Raw genomic sequence first — 22,410 nt, 5'->3', positions numbered from 1 at the left:
TTTCATTATTTATTAGGCTTAGGGTAAGTTTAGTGTGTCATGTAACATTTTTCAAGATATAAAATAATTCTTTAAAATTTTCATGACTTTTCAGATCTCCACAATCATTTAAAATAAAAGATCATTTGATAACACCTTGTCCACTTTAATAAATAAATATGCCTCTAAATAAAACTAATTTAGTGCAGAAAATTACTATATATGCTAACACTACTATTCCCCAAACTTTAGAACACTCATCTTTAACCATGAATGGATTTAAAAATTGTCATAAAACTTGGTGCATCATTTTTTTCTAACACAGCATTTTAATTTTAAGCCAGTTACTCTAATAGTGTTAAAATGTTTCTATGGAACCTGTCTAAAATTATACAGACAGTATTATTCATAAACTTCTTTATTCCTCATTAATTTGTTGCTTTATATTTCTCTAACCAATAATCTTGTGTCAAACATAGAAAATCATTTTATAAACTACTTATTCCATCATGAAGCACCTGTTTAAAGCTCAAAGGAAATTAGAACCAGAATTTTACGCTGTTCAACTGCAAAATGAGTACTATTACTCACCTCACACTCCACCCATTTGCCTATACTAGGCATCTTGTTGTTATATACACCATCTATTAAACACTCAAGTAGAGTTTTCATAGAGCACAGTCCTTTACATCACCTCGCTGCAGAGATGAATAATCAAAGAGTAACCTATGCAGAACTGAATCTTGTTAAAGACTCAAAGAAACAGCAAATGAAACCTAAGGGTCCTAAGAGCTCCATTTCAGTAACTGAGCAGGAAATAACCTATGCTGAATTAAATCTTCACAATGCCTCTCAGGATCTTCAAGGGAATGACAAGAAGGACCACTGCAAAGGTAAAACATTTAATAGACACATCATATAATAGGAAGTGCAGCAGGGGTGCAGAGAAGTGGGAAAAGAGTAGAGAATAAGCTCACATATTTTTCACTTGTGAAGATCAAGCTTGAAGCTGAAAAATGATATTCTAATATAAAATCTGAAGACTGATTTTATGCAGACATTGGTAATATTTAGAGTCTTTGACCAACAACTCATGGAGCATTATGTTTACTGAAAACACAATGGTATATTCTGAGAGTAAGATTAGAGTAGTAGTTCTGGGTTTGGGTTCCAAGTTTATATATATGATCCCCTGTGCATGTGGGTTCTTTTGTATCCAAACTGTCTAAACAATTATCTCCATCTCTGTTTTCTCAGTGTTTTTGTCTTTCTCTGTAGATTTACCACCACCTCCAGGGAAGCTCATTGCTGGGATCCTGGGAATCACCTGCCTTGTGTTGCTGTCTGCTGTGGTAACAACGACAGTTACTCCTAGTAAGTAAATTTTTGAAAGATTATAAGGAAATTTTTCACTTTAGTGATCGTCAGTGCCTCTAAACATTTTCAATATTATATACTAGAAATCTCATTTGAATGTATGCATTTAGACTAAATGTGGAATGATTATTCTGAATTTGTCAAAAGTATAACAGAATTATCGTAGAGCATTTTATGTATATATATATATATATATTCTGATTTCATAACTCAAAGACACATTTAGGAGACTGAAAGACCATGTCAAGAAATATAAATTAATTTTTGAGATTGATTAAAGCAAACACTGTAAGAGATGGTGAAGTTTGATTCTTGAGGCTTTGAAATATTTTCCCCAGACTTCATTACTCTATTATTTTTTGGTAAAATCATATTTTTCCAGATTATTCGAATTCTAAACAATGCACCAAATTTCAAAGTAAGAAACTAAAATTATGAATTATTTAGATCAATTTTTTAAATAAAAATTACTTTAATTTTTCTAGCTATTGCAATCATGGAGCAGAGCAATTTATCCTGGATAACAAGGAATCAGAAAGGTATATATGATTTTCAAAGTCCTGATATTACTATATTTTTATTTTGTCTCTATCTTAGGCTAATTAAAAATGATAATAGATTTTTGGAGAGATAATGAGTTACAAAATCAAGTAATACATGTTCATATATAATAATTATAGGACAGTCTTCCTTTTTCTTCAACAATATGAAGAAAATTCATTCAAAATCACCATGCCCATTGTTGCTAACTGGCTCAAATTTTCTACCGATAAGAGACAAACAATTTTACTATTCTAAAAACATGGTTTTGTTTGTTGAATTTAAGCACATGTATAGAGCAGATATTTTTGTTTGTGTTTTTGCTTTACATAAGCACATAAATTAGGAGATTAGAGGCTGACCCTCTCTCTGAGTGTGTGCATGAGTGTGTTTTCTTTTATATATAACAGCCTACGAGGATACATAGATAAGTTACATACATATATATTTCTACCTATGCAAATATGTAAGTTAATTTTCACTTTTTAAAATTCAAATTATTTTGAATAATAATTCATAATTTTTCTTCAGTATATTACTGTCATCGTTGTCCAGAGGAGTGGTTAACATATTCCAACAATTGCTATTACATTAGTATTGAAAGAAAAGCATGGAATGAGAGTCTGATGGCCTGTGCTTCTAAGAACTCTAACCTGCTTTATATAGATAATGAAGAAGAAATGGTAAGATTTTAAAGGTTTCCAACATTATATTAATTTATTAATTAATTAATTTTAGTCAATATTATATTTGTGAAAATCATCCATATTTTTGTACATATTTGTAAGTTTTTATTTTAAAGTCTGTTACTATTCCCTTGTTTGATTTTATAATATTTTATTTATATGTTTATATCACTAATGCACATGTGATAAATTCCAGTTCTTGCTTTTCATAGAAAACCATGTTTCTATAACTGGTTGCTTTCTAAAATAAATTTTGCTATTTAGTTTTACCATACATCAAGGAAACTAAACATGTCACCATTGTGCAGGTTGACTGCAAGTGAAAAAACTGTAAATTTTGTAATTACAAATCAGATCATGAAATAGACGTTTCTAGCCCCCAGCAGCCCCACCCCTAAGAGTACTCTCATCACTTCTCTTTCCTCCGTACTTGACCTGTATTCTGATTTTTAATATAATAAATTATCTTTACTTACTTTTAAACTTTATATAAATGGAGCATTCAGTATACATTTTTATGTGTGTCTCCTTTTACTCCCATAAGATATTTTATAATACATTCATATCATTACGTTTATCTGTAGTTTGTTAATTTTCACTTCTGTATTATATTATTATGACATTTTTTAATCTATTGTACTGAGATAGAAATTTGGTTGTTTTTTTTTTGTTTTGGTGAGGAAGATTGGTCTTGAGCTAACATCTGTTTCCAATCTTCCTTTATTTTGTATGCGGGATGCCTCCACAGCATGGCTTAATAAGTGGTGTGTAGATCCACACCAAGCATCCGAACCAGTGAACTCTGGGCTGCCAAAGTAGAATGTGCAAACTTAACCGTTGTGCTCCATGCTAGCCCCAAGGCTGCTTTTTAATATGTGGGTATTATGAGTAATTATTTTATGAAAATCCTTGTGTATGTCTTTTTACACATATATTGTATTTATAACATTTACATATTGTGTAAAAATTATGTCTATTATACTATAAGTCTGATTGTTATATAACAGTATCTTTATAACATTAATAGGCATTTTTCTGGTCACTATTAGATTGAACACATTTTTCTGGTCTCTTAATCATTAGAATATTTTTTTGTGTGAGAATGAGAAGTGCCTGTTTGTGTCTCTTAGCCATTTCTCCTATGTGGTGTCTGTCTTTTCCTTTCCTAGAAGTTGTTCCATTTTGGATATGAGGTCATTTTTGATTTCATGAGATGAAAGTAGCTTTTTTGACTCTGTGACTTACATTTTCACTCTCATATTGGAGTCTTTTAATGATCAGAATTTATTAATGTTATCAAAATCCAATTTATCATCTTGAGTGTTAGTGATTATTTTGGGCCAATTTCAGACAGTAGTTAAACTTCATGAAGATAATCTCCTACATTACCCTCTAAGTTCTATCTTTTTATTTTATTTTTCAACTTTTACATTTAGATCTATAATCCACTGGGAATTTATCTTTTGTGATGCTATGAGATGGAAGTGAAGTTTATAATTTTCTACATCATTATCTACATGATGGAGCATTATTTATAGCAAAACTGATCTTTTTTCATAAGTAACTTTATATTTATATATAAAGCTATATATACACATATTTATGCTCTAATTTTCTTTATATAGACAATTTATCTTCTTGAACTTTCATAGTTTATACTTTTATAACCAATTTTGTGCTTATTTTTGTATATAATGTGATGTGTGGATAAAACAATAATAATAATAACTATCATTATATTATTTTATTTTGAATATTGATAGTCAATTGTTTCCACAGCATTTGTTGAAAAGATATACTTTCTCCACTTAATGAGTTTGCATGTTTGTTGAAATCTGCATTCCAGATACGAGTGGGTATAGTTTTTCACTTTCTAATCTGTTTTATTGATCTGGTTATCTATTTTCATGCCAAATCCCTACATTAAGCACTCTTTTTTTCTTCACAATAAATTTGCATTAGTTACATTAGTTCTTCTTTTTCAAAGTTGTCTTGTCTGGTCTAGGAATTTGTATGGATGTTTCTTCATTATTTCTATCTTTTTTAAAGATTGTTTTGCTTTTTCTTTTTGTAAGCAAGCATGAATCTTAGTTTTATCAAGGCCTTCTGCATCACAATGACCAGATCATTTTATCTTCTTTACTTAGTTAATGTGATTAATATTATGGAGTTTCAAATGTAAATCCAACATCATATTGCTTCAATAAATCTATTTTTGTCATATTTCATTATTTTTATATATTGCTGGAATCCTTATATCACTTTATGATTGACATTGACATGTAATTTCCTTTTTTGTGATGTTCTCATAAAAAATACGCAAGACATATTTCATTAGCTTCATTCATCTTGTTGCAAGTGTTTTCTCTTTTCTCTGTCCTACAAGAGATTTTATAAAATTGACATTATATATTTTTTTCACCTATTACTTAAGCAACATCAAAATGGTCTGCACCTGACTGGAAAGTTTTTTGAATAACAGATAAAGTTCTAAAAGATGTTGTAAGGCAATTCTAGTATTTTTATTTCTTTTTGTTTTAGTTTTCACAAGTTATATTTGTTAGAATTTCTTCCACTTTGTCTATTTTTAAACGTATTTGCATATTTCCATCATATTCTCTTATGATAATTTTATTGAGGTATAATATACACACAGATAAATGCACATACTATATCCAACAGCGTACTGAATTTTCTTCAAGTGTAACCATCATCCAGAATGAGAAATTGAAATTTACCTGCATGACAAAATGACCCTCTCATGTTATTTTCTGCATTAAAAGATGCTTTATATAAATGGAATCATGCATTTCTAATTTATCGCTTTGTCTTCAGAGAATATATTTTGAATTATTTCAATGCTTTTAAATGATTGACACCTAAAATACTTTCTGTATATGTCGGATGTGTAAAAATAATTCATAGTGTTTTTACAGTCTTCTACTGTCTTTCTTATTTTCTGACTAGTTGTTCTATCACTTACCGAGGGAAGAGCTTTTAAATCTCCAACAGTAATTATTGAATTGTTTGTTTCTCCTTTTAATTCTGTCAGTTTCCACTTAATGTGTTTGAGAGTTCGATTGTTAGGTAAATATATGTTTATAATTGTTTTATTTTCCTCTTGTACTGACAGCTTTAACATTTTGAAGTGTTTCTTTTTATTTCTAATGGTATTTCTTGCTTTAACAGCTACTTTGTCTAATATTTGAATAGCCATTTCTACTCATTATGGTTACTGTTTATAGGGTATATCTTTTCTCATTGTTTTCCTTTGCCTATTTATGCCTTTGAATCTAAAGTGTGTTTGTTATAGAGAGCTTACCAATGAATCTTACCTTTTTTTTTTCCAATGACAGTAGTCTAGGTTCACACCCAGGAACCGAACCTGGGACACCAAGCAGAGTGCGCTGAACTTAAACCACTAAGCCCTGAGGCCAGCCCCTGAATCATACTTTTTTATTCAGTATGACAATTTCTGTCTTTTGGTTGGAATGTTTATTCATTCATATTTAATGTAGTTGTTGGCATAGTTGGATTTAGGTCTGCCAGTTAGGCATTTCTTCTATGCCTGTGTCTTTTGTTCTTTTCTTCTACCTCTCCTGACAACTTTTGTGTTAAACACATTATTTTAGTGTTCCATTTTAATTCCTTTGTTGATAGTTTGGCTATATCTCTGAAATTATTTTTTAGCAGTCACTGCAAATATTACAAATATATCTTTAACTGATCACTACCTACTCAAGTTAATTCTGACTAAATTCCAGTAAAACGTAGAAACTTAGCACCAATGTAGCTCCATTTCTTCTCCCCTTCCTCTGTGGTCTTGGTAGTACTTCTAACAATGCTGTACTGAAACCTGGTTTGTGAACACCCAGTATGCTCTTCCTTTCTCAATTGCATTTATGATTTGACGTTGGTGACTTAAAATGACCATTGTGGGTGTCTTTGCACTACAGAAATCAACAAATGCTAAAAAAATAAGGTTTTCTTTCCTCCCCCAAGGTGTCATTTACCAGCATGAGGTTTTACCCATATATGATACAGTCTCAACCATATAGTGAAGTGAAATATTAGTGGGCTATTTAGTGATCCATTCCCCTCTGCTAATCAAATCTGCCCTGTATCAGCAACATCATTGATTTCTTTCAGCCTTATCCAAATTGTAAAAACTACAATTCTTCTTGCTCTCTGAGCTGGCCTGGGCAGGAGTCCAGGTGTGGGATCAGTCCTAGGCAAAAAGATTAGAAGTTTCCTCCATTTTCACTTGAACACTAGAAATCTAATTTGGGTCTTTTTTACATATTTCTTGTCTCTACATAATTTTTGAACATACATAAAATATTTAGCATAACTATTTTAATGTTCATTTTTCCAATAATAAGTAATTCACAAATTATTATTAAACTTTGATCAGTTTTCAGAGCCCTGAAATTGTTATTGTTTCAATGTATCCTCCTCATTTTGTCATAATGCATTTTTATAATATGTCCAGTGTGTAACATTATGTTGTAAATTGAAAGACTCTATAAAATAGGAAAGAATTAACTTTATTTGTTATTACAAAATCCAAAATAGTATAAAAGTTTTTATTTGAATTCTAGTAAAATTTCTTTCCTCATAGAACTTTTTGATCTCCTTGAGTGTTTTTTCGTGGATTGCACTCTCCCACAGAACCAGTAATAATTCATGGGTTTGGTCAAATGGCTCAACTTTCTCTTCCAAACTGTAAGTTTCTTAAGAACTCATATTTTGCCTTGAAGGAATTAATCTTAGAAGGAAAAAAAGAAATATATCAACAATTATATAAACACAATTATTTAAGTGTTTCCATAGAAATATATATGGGAAATCTTCAGATTTAGATATGAGACTATTGGCTTAAATATATTTGTTGATCAAAATAGGAAGTTATTGATTATCAATATTAATGACGTATTATTCTTTGTATTTCAGGTTCCCAGTATCTTTAGAGAGAGACAATAACTGTGCATATTTTAATTATCAGAAAAACACACTTTCTTCTGCATCCTGTTTGGAAATAAAAATATATGTTTGTAAGCACCAGGCAATTTAGCTTACCTAAATTTGGTATAATGTTACTCTCACCATCAATAATGAACATATTTGTAGTTTCTTCAAAAGCCATACAATTATTTTCTTGTAATTATTTAAGATACTATATTTTAGAGCAGGTTTAGGTTCATAACAAAATTAAGAGGAAGATACAGAGATTTCCCATATCCTTTTGGGCCCACACATGCATAACCGCCCCCATTATCAATATCACTCATCAGAATGGATATTTGTTACCAGCAATGAATCTATATTATTGCATCATAAGCACCTAGAGTCCATAGTTTGTGTGAGGCTTTACCCTTCATATTGGAATTATTTTGAAATATTTATGTATATTAATTCTTAAAATATATACCTAGGTACATATTATACAATTCTTAAGCTTCTGTTATTTATTAAAGTAAATCATGTATAAATTGTAAATCATAATATCAAGAAATGTTATTTCTATCTACAATAAGTTGAATAATTCCCCTCATGTTTTCAAATTAAATAATTTGTCCTAGTCTTTGAAGATGCTGAAAAGAGAACAGAACAACCTGGAGTGGTAGGGTATATAAGTAAGAATCGAGTCAGGAGACAGAAATCAAGGAAAGTTTGACATAAAGCATTATTAACTGTTTATAAGGAGTAGCCTAGTAAGAGGAGGCAAAAGAAAATTACAAAGAATACTTTAGGATTAATGGAGAGTATCCACAGAAGGAATCACTCTGCACCAAGGTTACTCCCTGAGGATGGGTTTCAGATATCATTGAAAAGAGTGTGGCTGCAGATAACTCCATGGCAGACATGTTCACTGGATTGCCCTGGGACACAGTGGTTCCTCAGTCAGCAGGCTGAAATTGGTGAAGATAGATCTCAGGCTGTGACTGACAAGCAGGAAGACCTCATTGCCAGAGTGTCAGCAGGTAGGAGCTGGAGGACAGGGAACTATGGATGAGACTACACACAAAAACTTGCTGGAGGGTGGATGCCACAGGACTTCGTGCATACATGCTGCTGGCAGCCACGCCATAGTAACTAAAGGAGAGAAAACAGCATAAAGCCATGAGGAAGAGCCCGATCTCCTGCAATGTCTCTTCAGTGCCTTTCACTGACAAAACTTAACATCATACAAGCTGACAAAGGAGAAAAGTTTACAGGATCCAGCTCCATTATCTCAGGACAGGCAGTGAAGGATAGATTTGGACATGAGAGCAATAAGTTGTTAATAGGCAGTCAAGGTTACTATGCAACACTCACAAGGTTGCTGTAACAAGAGACATTTGGATCTGCCCCACTTCCTGGGACCAACGTGTATCTTCTGAATCTGTTTTAGTGCAGCAATATCAATGAGTAGATTTATTTTTGGTGGAGATTAGCATTTTCATTGGGTGATAATCAGTGTCCTTTGATATTTTTTACATGTATGATTTTTTCTCTACTGTATTTCAGATATTTCAGAAGGTATCTTGTTTTATTAAATTTCTATCTTCCTCCATCTGACTCTTTATTATCATGCTTAGAAAATACTTTGATGAAAAACTAAAATGTGAAATAATGAAGAAAACAAGAATTGAAATAATAAAAATATTTGGGTGGGTCAAACAGCTAATTATTGAGAGAATTTGAGATAAAGCTTAGTAATTTTACAATGATTTAGAGATATTTCTACCACAATTCAATTACAAGAGGGAGAGAGCTTGTATCTGATTATTATTTGCAGAATAAATTAATATTTCATATTTATTTATCTCTTTGAATATATACATATTATTTATACTTTCTATTCTCTTTCTTTATATTCATATAAAGAAAATATATAAATACTCAAATTAATTATATATATATATGTGATATGTAAATGGCAGCTGTAACTTATTCCTACAGTTGTGTTACAAAAACCCAAGTTGGCACTGACATTTAAACATAAGCACTCATTTCTCATTCACTCATTTGGCATCTGGCTGGGTTTTAGATGATGCAGTCTGGAGTATATAAGCTTGACTCCAGACCATAGTTTAAGCTCAGACCTTTTTTGTATATTTTATTTTCAGAATACTCTGGGTTACTTGGTACATGACCTTCTATCTAACGATGAGCAGGTCTGTGAGCGGCAAGTAGAATGTACCTCTTAATGCTCCCACTGACATTGTATTGTCAGAAGAAGTCTTGTTGCCAGACCTATCACTGATTGTCTGAAAATATACTCTTCTCATAGTGGTTAGAGGAAGAAAATGTAGATTCACTGATAAATAATTTATCATAATACCCATAGGAATATTTTCCTCATTATATTTCATGAGATAGATAAGTTTGTAAAAGAAATATATTAGGAGATAGAACAAAAATTGGGGGTTTCCAAGATGGAAGGTATCAAGTTGGCAATGTATGCAGACTCTGATCTCTCCTCCTCCCATGAACACAACCAAGTTACAAATATTTTTGGAACAATTACCCCTCAGACAGAATTGAAAACTGGATAAAATAAACCCCTACCACAAGAGACGGTCCTAACTGAGGTAGAAGAGGCAGACATTCCTGTCTAGAAAGAAAAAAGCCACCTTGATGAGCTACCAAGCTTCACAGCAGGCTGGCTGGGAGCAATCCTACAGTACACAGCCTTCCCTGGAGGAGTGGGGGACCTGAGCAGGGGAGTGTTACCAATATAAGCATCCTTTGGACTCAGGACAACTGAAATGAGAGTCATAATATCTGGGCTTTGCTGGCTCTTAACTATGACGGGGAATATCCCTAAGAAAGCTAGCAGACATAAGCAGAAAAAAGCCAGCTCTTAAAGGACTCATACACAAACTCAGCCATTTCAGAAAGCAACCTAAAATCACCAGAGAGAAAGGGGCACTGCCATTTGGTCAAAAGGGTACTCACCCAATTGGCTCTGGGTGCATCTCAGTGAGAGGTGAGACCTCACCAGGGACTGAGACACTGGCATCAGCCATTATTGTGACCTATTACAGGCAGGCTGTCACAGATGCTGGCAGATCCCATTGGAGTTCTTCCCTGCTATATTAGCCCAGGGCCTGCCCCATCTACTAGAGTGCTTATTTAATCAAGCTCAGCAAAAGCAGGCAGCCCACCCTAGGGACTACCCCCACCCAAGAGCAAGCCCTAAGGCAACTTTTTGGCCTGCATAGACTGGGTGCTTGGATCCTTTGCAGGTGGGCAAGTGGGGCAAGGCATGCATGAAGAGAGGGTGGAGGATGTGGGGGCATCATCAGTGTAGTGGCAGGGTCCACTCCAAGGGGTCAGAATGTGTGCATGAACCAGGACTGTATTGATGGTGAGTGTGGACCTGTGGGCCATGGGGCATATCAACCAGAAGACCTGTGTTTCTCAAACAGCCACATAGGGGATTGGCTCCACCTTCCAAAGCCTGAAACAATTGGGTACTCTTGTGCCTGGGACGAGCCCCACTCAGCTGCAATCCTGATAGAGCTGAGAACAACCTTGCAGGCCAGATGCCTACAGCAATTGTAAGCCATTGAGCCTAGGAACTGGGTATGCTGAGGGCCTACTCACTTAACAGAAAAAACACAACAGGAATGTGCTATGAGACCTTGAAGCCAACCGTGCTGGGGCTCATCAAACCCAATAAACTGACTGAAGGGTCCATAGAAGCCAAATGCAGCTGAGCACTACCACCAGCTAGTCAGGAGGACAACCTACACTCTCTTGGCACCTGCAGCAAGAGAAACCCTGCCCTCAATATAAGGACACATGTACCTGACACAGGGGTCACTCTGAGAACTCTTGGAACTGAGGATGAAGAGGAAGCACAATGCTGGACCTCAAAAGATGTCTCCACTTCTCCAAGATGAGGAGACATAGCTGACTGATCTAATATGTAGATATAAGCACAGAGAAAGGCAAAATGAGGAGGCAAAGGAAAATGTTTCAAGCAAAGGAACATGACAAAACCCCAGAAAAAGAACTAAACAATCTACATAACAAAGAGTTCAAGCAAAAAGTCATAAGGATGCTCACTGCTCTTGGGAGAAGAATGAATGAACAAGGTGATTACATCAACAAAGAAATGGAAAATATAAAAAAGAACCCATCAGAACTGAAGAATACAATAATGGAAATGAAAAATTCACTAGTGGGACTTAGTAGCAAATTAGATGATACAGAAGAATGGATCAACGAGCTGGATGAAAGACTCAAGAAAAATCACCCAAGCTGAACAGATAAAAGAAAAATAATTAAAAGGAATGAGAACAGTCTAAGGGAACTCTGGGACAACATCAAGCACACTAACAACCCTATTATAGGTGTCCCAGAAGGAGAAGAGAGAGACAAACTGGCAGAGAATCTATTTGAAGAAAAAATAGCTGAAGACTTTCCTAACTTAAAGAAGAAAACAAATGGCCAAGTACAGGAAGCACAGAGAGCACCAAATAAGATAATCCCAAAGAGACCCATGCCAAGGTATATTATAATTAAAATTTCAAAAATTAAGTATAAAGACAGAATCCTAAAAGCTGCAAGAGAAAGGCAACAGGTGATGTACAAATGAAAGCCTATAAGGCTATCAGCTGACTACACAGCTCAAACTTTACAGGCTAGAAGGGAGTGGAATGATATATACATAAAGTTCTGAGAAAAAAAAAAGCTACCATCAAGAATACTCTGCTTGGCAAGGTTATCATTCAGAATAGGAGAGATAAAGAGTTTCCCAGACAAGCAAAATTAAAAGAGTTTATCACCAAGAAACCAGTTTTAGAAGAAATGCTAAAAGGACTTAATTAAGTGGGAAAGAGAAGACCACAAACAGGAATGGAAATATTATCAACAACAAAAAAAGGCAATAAAATCACTGGTACAACAAAAAGAAAGTAAAGGTAGCAGATCTACCACCTATGAAAATAATATGGAGATCAAAAAGCAAAAGTACTAAAATTACCTATTTCAATGATAAGAGGGAAATGGATACACACAAAATAAAAGGTTAAATATGATATCAAAATCATAAAATGTTGGAGAAAAGGAGTAAAAGAGTAGAAATTCTACAAAGAGGTCAAACTGAGAAGATCATCAATTCAATATACATTTCTATATACATAGATTATTATATATGAACCTCATGGTAATCACAAACCAGAAACCTATAACCAATACACAAACAATTAAGAGAAAGGAACCCCAACATAATATTAAAGAAAGCCATCAACCACAAGAGAAGAGGTCAAGAGAAGAAGAAAGGAAGAGAGAAGAACTACTAAGATATCCAGGAAAAAAGTAACAAAATGACAATAAGTACATATTTATAAATAGCTACCTTAAATGTCAATGGACTAAATGCTCCAATCAAAAGGCATAGGGTGGTTGATTGGATGAAAAAACAAGACCCATATATATGCTGCATTCAAGAGACACACTTCAGACTTAAAGGCACTCACAAACTGAAAGTGAAGGGATGGAAAAACATATTCCATGCAACTGGAAAATAAAAGAAATCAGGGATAGCAATACTTATCTCAGACCAAATAGACTTTAAAACAAACACTGCATTAAGAGACAAAGGACACTTCATAATGATAAAAGGAACAATCCAATAAGAGGATATAACGCTTGTAAATACCTATGTACCCAAGATAGGAGCATCTAAATATATAAAACAATTATTAACAGATATAAAAGGAGAAATAGACAGTAATACAATAATAGTAGGGGACTTTAACACTCCACTTACACCAATGGATAAAACATCCAAACAGGAGATCAATAAGGAAACATTAAATGACACATTAGACCAGATGGACTTAGCAGATATATATACAACATTCCATCCAAAAAACGCAGAATACACATTCTTTTCAAATGCACATGGAAAATTCTGCAGGATTGATCACATGTTAGGCCACAAAACGAATCTCAATACATTTAAGAAATTGAAATAATACCAAGAATCTTTTTTGAGCACAAAGGTATGAAACTGGAAATCAACTACAGGAAGAAAATTAGAAAAGCCACAAATATGTAGAGATTAAACAAAGTATAAGTGAACAACTATTGAATCAATGAAGAAATCAAGGATAAATCAAAAAGAATACTTAGAGGCAAACGAAAATGAAAATACAACATGCCAAAATCTATGGGATACAGCAAAACCAGTTCTAAGAGGGAAGTTTATAGTAATACAGGCCTACCTCAACAAGCGAGAACAATCTCAAATAAAAGTCTAATACACTTAAAGGAACTGGAAACAGTAGAACAAGTAAAGCCCAAAATCAGTAGAAGGAAGTAAATAATAAAATTCAGAGCAGTAATAAATGAAATAGAGACAAAAAAAATCAATGAAACTAAAAGCTGGTTCTTTGAAAACGGAAACAAAATTGACAAACCTTTAGCTAGAATAACCAAGGAAAAAGAGAAAGAAGGCTCAGATAAATAAAATGAGAAATGAAAGAGGAGAAATTGCAGTAAACACCTCAGAAATACAAAAGGTTATAAGAGACTACTACAAAAAGCTATACACCAACAAACTGGATAATCTTGAAGACATGGACAAATTCTTTGAATCATGCAACCTTCCAAAACTGAATCAAGATGAAAAACCGAATTTCAATCAGAGTAAAGAGATCAAAACAATAATCAAAAACCACACAAATAATAAAAATCTAGGACCAGATGGCTTCCTAGTGAATTCTACCAAACATTCAAAGAAGACTTAATACCAATGCTTCTCAAACTCTTCCAAAAATTTGAAGAGGAAGGGAAGATTCCAAACTCATTCTACAAAGGCAACATTAGCCTGATACCAAAACCAGACAAGCCCAACACAAGAAAAGAAGACTGGAACCCAATATCACTGATGAATATGGGTGCAAAAATCCTCAACAAAATACTAGCAAATTGAATACAACAATCCATTAAAAAGATCATACAACATGATCAAGTGGGATTTATTCCAGGGATGCAGGGATGGTTCAACATCTGTAAATCTATCAACATGATACACCACATCAACAAAATGAAGAATAAAAATCATATGATCATCTCAATAGACACAGAGAAAGCATTTGACAAGACTCAGTATCCATTTATGACAAAAACTCCAAATAAAACAAGTATAGAAGGAATGTACCTCAACAAAATAAAGGCCATATATGATGAACCCACAGCTAATATAATACTCAATGTAGAAACACTGAAAGCTATCCTTTTAAGAACAGGAATGAAACAAGGATACTCACTCATTTAAAATAGTGATGGAAGTCTTAGCCAGAGCAGTCAAGCAAGAAAAAGAAATAAAATAGATCCACATTGGAAAGGAAGAAGTGCAACTGTCACTATTTGCAGATGATGTGATTTTATATTTAAAAAACTCTAGAGAATCCACTAAAAACTTTTAGAAATAATATATAAAGACAGTCAAGTTGCATGATGCAAAATCACCATTAAAAAAATCGGTTGTGTTTCTATACACCAAACAAAGAAGCAGAAAGAGAAATTAAGAATACAACCTCACTTACAATTGCACAAAAAGAATAAAATGCCTAGGAATAAACTTAACCAAAAAAGTGACAGATCTGTACACCAAAAACTATAAAACATTCTTGAAAGAAATCAAAGAAGACACATAGAAATGGAAAGATATTCCATGCTCTTGGATTGGAAGAATTAACATAGTTAAAATGTCTGTACTTTCTAAAGGAATCTACATATTCAATGCAATCCCTATCAAAGTTCCAATGACATTTTGCACAGAACTAGAACAAAGAATCCTAAAATTTATAGGGAACAACAAAGGGCCCCAAATCGGCAAAGGGTTCCTGAGAAAAAAGAACAAAGCTGGAGATATCACGCTCTCTGATTTCAAAATATACTACAATGCCATAGTAACCAAAACAGCATAGTACTGGTACAAAAACAGACACACAGATCAATGGAACAGAGTTGAGAGGCCAGAAGTAAACCCACACATGAATGGAGAACTAATATTCGACAGGGGAGCCAAGAGCATACAATGGAGAAAGGAGAGTCTCTTCAATAAATGTTGTTGGGAAAACTGGACAGTCACATGCAAAAGAATGAAAATAGAACATTATTTTACACCATATACAAAAATTAACTCAAAATGGATTAAAGGCTTGAATGTAAGACATATAACCATAAAAACCTTCTAGAAGAAAATATAGGCAGTGCGGTCTTTGGCTTTAGTCTTAGGAGCATATTTTCAAGTACCATGTCTGGCCAGTTAAGGCAAACAATAAAGAGTATAAACAAGTGTGGCTATATCAATCTAAAAAGCTTCTTCACAGCAAAGGAAATCATCAATAAAATTAAAAGACAACCTAACAACAGGGAGAAGATATTTGCAAACTGTATATCTGATAAGCAGTTAATATCCAAAATATACAAAGAGCTCATAAATCTCAACAACAAAAAACTAACAACTCAATTAAAAAATGGGCAAAAGGTGTGAACAGACATTTCTCCAAAGATGCACAGATGGCCAACAAGCACATTAAAGGATCTTCAACGTCATTGACTATCAGGGAAATGCAAATAAAAACTACTATGAGACATCAACTCACTCCCATCAGAATGGCTATAACTAAAAAGACAGGAAACAATAAGTGTTGGAGAGGATGTGGAGAGAACGGAATCCTCATAAACTGCTGGTAGGAGTGCAAACTTGTGCAGCCATTATGGAAAACAGTATGGAGATTCCTCAAAAAATTAAAAATAGATCTACCATATGATCCAGCTATTCCATTGATGGGTATCTAGCCAAAAACATGAAAACACAAATGCACAAAAATATATGCACCCCTATGTTCATCACACTATTATTCACAATAGCCAAGACTTAGAAGCAAGCTCGCTGTCCACCAAAGGCCTAATGGATAGAGAAATGTGGTATACATACACAGTGGAATACTACTCAGCCATAAGAAATGATGAAATCCAGCCATTTGTAACAACATGGATGGGCTTTGAGGGCATTATGCTAAGTGAAATAAGTCAGAGGGAGAATGTCAAATAGCATATGATCTCACTCATAAGTAGAAAATTCAAACAACGACAAACAAACACACAGAAACAGAGACTGGATTGGTGGTTGTGAGTGGGGAAGTGGGGAGGGAAAATGTCCGACGGGGTGATTAGGCATATGTGTGCAGTGATGGATTGTAATTAGTCTTTGGGGAGTGAACATGCAATCCTACACAGAAGTCAAAACTTGTAACGATGTTCACCTGAACTTTATATAATGTTATAAATCAGTTACCACAATTAAAAAAAAAAGAATTAAAATTTTTTTTTTTAAATTGGTACTTTCTTAAATTCCTGTTGAGTTTCTTTTCCTCTCCCTAATTCTGATAGCTTTGTACAGTGGTAAAGATTGTCATATGGAGGCTTTCACCAAGGTCCTTGATCCGTGTACAAATAAGGAGTAAGCAATACGGAATAAAGTTTAAGGACATGGCCAATGAAACCAGGCCACTTGTGTGTAAACCCTACACGCACCCTATTAACCCTGTGACCTAGTTACAGAATCGTTCTGGCTTAGTTTTCTCTTCTGTAAAATCTGATAGAAATAGTATCTTATTTGTAAAGTTACTAGAAGATTATTTGAAAGGCACTTCCTAGCACATAACTATTCACTAAATATTAGTCATTGTTACTCAAAAACTTCATGCTTCAATTCCTTCACCTGTGACACAATGACCGTAATTATAGCCACCTAATAGAGTTGCTCAGAGGAATAAATAATATAATGCCTGAAGATCCTTAAAATAAATCCTAACTATATTGTGTTTCCAATATGTGATCTTTTAATATTTTGCTTCCCCAAACACTCAATAAAGTCTTATTTCCAAGAGAACTCAACCTCCAAAACTTTGTCTTCTTTCTTTCACCTATCAAAATCTCTTGTTTCAATAAATTCATTTTATCCAGGCATCACAAATGTAATCTTTTTACTGGACATGCATTTCCATTACGGAAATTAAGTTACGATTACTGTTATTTTTCTTATTGGTTAAGAACCCGATTCTCCTTCCCCAGTGTGATATTTTGGACATATATAAATGCTATATTTTTTTGGAATTGCATAAATTTTGAAAGGAATTGTCAAGTTTTGGCAAGATAACCTCTAACACTTCCTAGACTTTGGACAAGATGAAAGTTTTACAGGTTCCTGGGGAAGAAGAGACTGAAATGTCCTTTTCCTTCCAAAGTTGGAGCATCTCATTTGCATATGTGCACCTCTTACAGTTGAGAATGGAGAAAAATAATAGCGAAGCTTCTTAACACAATTTTCTCCAAAACTATTTTTTGCATATTTAAATCTTGCACAGAAAAGATGCCTGAAGTTTTACATGGGTCCATAATAAAGCCATGGGAATTACTTGGTAAGGTGAGCTTAGATCATAGCCCCCCAAAAACCACTCTTTTTTTCCCTGGTGAGTCTAGCTAAAGGTCTGTCAATTATGTTTATCTTTTCAAAGAATCAACTCTTACTTCATTGATGTTTTCTATTTTTTTTTTGTCATCTCTATTTCATTTATTCTTATTTTTATTATTTCCTTCCTTCTACTGATTTGGGATTTTTTCTTCTTTTTCTAGTTCCTTTAGGTGCAATTTTAGATTGTTTATTTGAGATTTTTCTTGTTTGTTGAGACAGGCCTGTATTGCTGTCTACTTCCCTCTTAGAACCACTTTTGCTGTATCCCATAGATTTTGGTATGTCCTATTTTCATTTTCATTTGTCTCCAGGTATTTTTTGATTTCTTTTTTCATTTCTTCATTGACTCAATTGTTATTCAGTTATATTTTATTTAATCTCTACATATTTGTGGCTTTTCTGATTTTCTTCCTGTATTTGATTTCTAGTTTCATAACTTTGTATTCATAAAAGATTGTTGGCATTATTTCCATCCTCTTAAATGTTGTGAGACATTTTTGTGGGCTAATATCTAATCTATCCTGTAGAATGTTCCATTTGCTTTCTAAAAGAATATGTATTATGTGGTTTTTGAATGGAATGCTCTATATTTATCTGTTAAGTCCATCCTTTCTAATGTGTTATATAAGGCCAATGTTTCATAATTGATCTTTTGTTTGAGTGCTTTATCCATTGATGTAGGTGGAGTATTGAAATCTGCTACTATCATTGTGTTAGTGCCTGTTTCTCCACTTATGTCTGCTAATAATTGCTTTATATATTTAGGTGCTTTTATGTTGAGTGCATAGATATTTACAAGTCTTGTATCCTCTTGGTGGATTGTTCTTTTTATCTCTATGTAGTGCCCTTCTTTATGTGTTGTTATAGTTTTTGTCTTAAAGTCTATTTTGTCTGATATAAGTATTGCTACCCTAGCTTTCTTTTCATTGCCAGTTGCATGGTGTATCTTTTCCTATCCCTTCACTTTCAGTTTGTGAGTGCCTTTATGTCTGAAGTATGCCTTTTGTATGCAGCATATAGATGGGTCTTGTTTTTTCATCTGATCAGCTTCCCTATGTCTTTCAATTGGAACATTTACTCCATTGACATTTAAAGTAGTTATTGATAAGTATGTACTTATTGCCATTTTGTTACTTTTTTCTTGATGTTTTAGATGTTCTTCTTTGTTCCTTTCTTCCTGTGCTCTCTTCCCTTGTGGTTTCATGGCTTGCTTTAGTATTATGTTTGGGTTCCTTTCTCTTAATTTTATTGTGTATTTATTATTGGTGTCTAGTTTGTGATTACCATGAGGTTCCTATATAATAAGCTACACAAATAGCAATCTATATTTTTTCTTTTTCTTTTTCTTTTTTTTTTTTTAGGAAGATTAGCCCTGAGCTAACTGCTGCCAACCCTTCTCTTTTTGCTGAGGAATACTGGCCCTGAGCTAACATCTATGCCCATCTTCCTCTACGTTATATGTGGGATGTCTACCACAGCATAGCTTGCCAAGCAATGCCATGTCTGAACCTGGGATCCAAACTGTTTGTTTAGTTCTTTTTCTGGGGATTCCTCCCGTTCCCTTATTTAGAACATCTTCCATTGTCTCCTCATTTTACCTGTTTCTCTGTGCTTATATGTATATTTTAGATAGGTCAGCTACATCTCCTTATCTTGAAGAGGTGGCCATATGTAAGAGATTCTTTATAAGTCTCAGCAATGTGCTTTCCTCTCATCACCAGTTCCAAATGTTCCAGGAATTTCCCCTGTGTGGGCTATGTGTGTCTTTCTATTATTGTAGGGTTGCTCTTACTGCAGGTGCACAAGAATGCTAGACTGTCTCCCTGGCCAGCAGGTTTTAAGGTTCAGCTGTGTGCTGCTGCTACAGCCCCAGTAGAGTTAGCTGCAAGCTCTAACAGCACATTCCTGCTGCAGTTTTCCTGTTAAGTGAGTGGGTCCCCAGCATAGCTTGTTGTCAGGGTCAGGGACTTACAATTGCTGTAGGCCTCTGCCCTGCAAGGCTGTTGTCAGCTCTCCCAGTAATGCAGCTTTGTGGGGCTGGCCACAGGTGTGACAGTCTTTCCCTGTGCACACACCCCACCCCACTGAAGTAGACCTACTCACCCTGCCCCACCCACACACTCCACCAACACTTGTCCAGCCCTAGCATACTCTCTGTCCTGCAAATATGGACCCATTCACCTCATTGCAGTGGTCCCACACACCTTACCTATGCAGGCCTACAAATTTCCTGAAGATTTTCTGGTGGGTAGAGCCCATCTCTAGGGCAGGCTGCCTGCCCTGGGTGAGCTGGATTAAATGAGTGTTCTGCTGGATAGGGCAAACTCCTGTGCTAACAGATCAGGGAAAGAACTCCAATGACATCTTCCAAGGTGTGTGTCAGCATGCCTGCACTAGGTCACATTAATGGCTGTGGCTAATGTCTTAGTCCCTGGGGAGGTAGTCCCAGCCACATCCTGCCTCACTGAGAGGTGCCCAGAGCCTATCTAGTGAGTCTCTTTTCACCAAAGGACTGTGGACCTTTCTTTCTGGTGATATTTTGTTGCTTTACAACGTGGGTAAATTTGAGCATGGGCCCTTTAAGAACAGGCTTTCCTTTCTTTTATGTTCAACAGCTTTTCTGGGGGTATTCCCCTTTGTTGTTGATAATAGCCAGGAGAGCCAGTTATGACACTCATCTTGGTTGGGCTGAATTCAAAAGCTGCTTATTGTGGCATAGCTCTCCCACTCAGATCCCCTCTCCTCCAGGGAATGCTTTGTACCTTAAGATTGCTCCTAGTCATGAAGTGCTGTGTCTAGAATGCGGCTTTTTCCTCTCCAGAAAGATATTTCTGCCTCTTCCACCTCAGTCAGCATTGTCCTTTGTTGTGGTTGTTCTTTTTATCTAGTTTCTGGTTCTTTCTCAGGGGTAATTGTTCCAAGGGTAGTTGCAAATTTGCTGTGTCTGTGGGAGGAGGTGAGTTCACAGTCCTCCCACACCATCATCTTGCCAGCAATCTCTTTTTGAACCTTGAAAAATAAAAAGCAAGAGACTTTTCCCTGTTACTGTGGCTCTAAGGGAAAGGCTTTCTGCAATGTGATTTTTGGCTTAGGAGGTATCAGATTTTGTGCTAAGTTGGGTGAAGAGAGTAGCATGCCACCAGTTATGACCACCTGCAGGAGGTATGAAAATCCCAGAAGTCAGAATATAAGATATCCACATACCCCGTACAGCTACATAGTTTTTCCCATGATTTTAATATTGTCAGAGATAACCTTCTTTGCATAGTACCTGAATTAGTTAACAAATTAAAGAAATACTATTCCATGATAGAAAAACATTGCCTAGATTTAAAGTGCCAGTTACTAATATGAATAGACAAATAAGAATCACCAAACTTTTTGAGGAGAAAATCACCAACTAGAAGTATAGGAGAATAAGTCTAAACAGGAAATTAAAGGATCAAAGACAAGATTTCCAAACAAAAATAACTAGGGTTCCTGGGAGTATATTGGGGAAATGATGGTTTTTGTGTGTATTGTTAAATCTGTCTTCATCTCAACAGCTGCTATTCTCATATAATACAGCAACTAGAACAAGCAGCATGTAATGATTGAAGAGTTTGAGTCTGAACCCTTCTCCTCTTCTTAGATATTCAGCATAAATAACAAATAGAAAAATAAGAAACAAGGCATGAGGGATGGGGAATCTCCTATAAACCATCAGGAAGATTGAAATTTTGTGAAGATTGGTGGCAAAATATAAATACAATACTATAAATATAAATTATAATTATAATATATGAATAAAAAATAGAAATAGAAAACTTCTAGAGATATTCTCAAACCAGCTGTGTAGGATTTGGAAGCCACAATTGAAAATTGCAAGTCATGTTAAAAAATAAAAGATAGTGAATGATGTAATTGTTGAATACAGATTATAAACTATAATTATTTAAAGTCAATAAAATATAAGAGATAGAAATAAACACATTGAAAAAGAAGTTAGTGTCTAAGAGTCGAGGTTGGGAGGAGGCAGAGAAATTTGGAAAAGTCACAAATAGGAATTCTAGAAATTAAAGCAAAATCTTTCCAGTGAAAATCAGTGGAGTGGTTGAAGAACAGGTTAAAAATGTTTACAAAGAAAGTAAGTGAATTGAAAGAACAATCGAAGAAAAGAGAAATTGTAGAAACTACAAAAGATACTAAGACATGAAGGTTAAAATTTCCAGGATGGAAAGACAGGAAAAATGAGGACAAGTAACAGAAGAGACCACAACTGATTTTATTCAGGATTGATAATGCATATGATACTCAGATTCAAGAAGCACAATTCACCACTATCAGAAAACAAACATT

The 22,410-nt window shown here is 34.5% G+C and overlaps 2 protein-coding genes across 5 annotated transcripts in view; both read left to right on the top strand.

Annotated features, from left to right (window-relative positions):
* The first annotated feature begins 623 nt into the window (after window positions 1-623).
* LOC106837401 (NKG2-A/NKG2-B type II integral membrane protein-like) lies at window positions 624-9,236 on the top strand. Of its 4 annotated transcripts, none has more exons than XM_044756294.2 (6): window positions 624-872; window positions 1,237-1,353; window positions 1,842-1,895; window positions 2,428-2,579; window positions 7,204-7,307; window positions 7,536-9,236. In XM_044756294.2, exons 1-6 carry the CDS (start codon window positions 686-688, stop codon window positions 7,654-7,656), a joined length of 735 nt encoding a protein of 244 aa, XP_044612229.1. In that variant the 5' UTR covers window positions 624-685; the 3' UTR covers window positions 7,657-9,236. The 4 variants fall into 4 exon arrangements, with proteins under 4 accessions (XP_044612229.1, XP_070350437.1, XP_014706401.1 ...); XM_014850915.3 differs by having other exon boundaries at window positions 625-872; window positions 1,258-1,353; XM_070494336.1 differs by lacking the exon at window positions 7,204-7,307.
* Window positions 8,341-22,410, top strand: part of LOC106837400 (NKG2-A/NKG2-B type II integral membrane protein-like) — a 35,760-nt gene continuing 21,690 nt past the window's right edge. The window contains exon 1 of the mRNA XM_070495139.1: window positions 8,341-8,566. Coding sequence (XP_070351240.1) covers window positions 8,341-8,566 — 226 coding nt within the window. The remainder of the gene's footprint in view (window positions 8,567-22,410) is intronic.

Source organism: Equus asinus, chromosome 22 (genome assembly GCF_041296235.1).
Source record: "Equus asinus isolate D_3611 breed Donkey chromosome 22, EquAss-T2T_v2, whole genome shotgun sequence".
Lineage (NCBI taxonomy): Eukaryota > Metazoa > Chordata > Mammalia > Perissodactyla > Equidae > Equus > Equus asinus.
The sequence above is the reverse complement of the archived record's forward strand: the minus strand, read 5'-3'. Positions and strand labels throughout refer to the sequence as shown.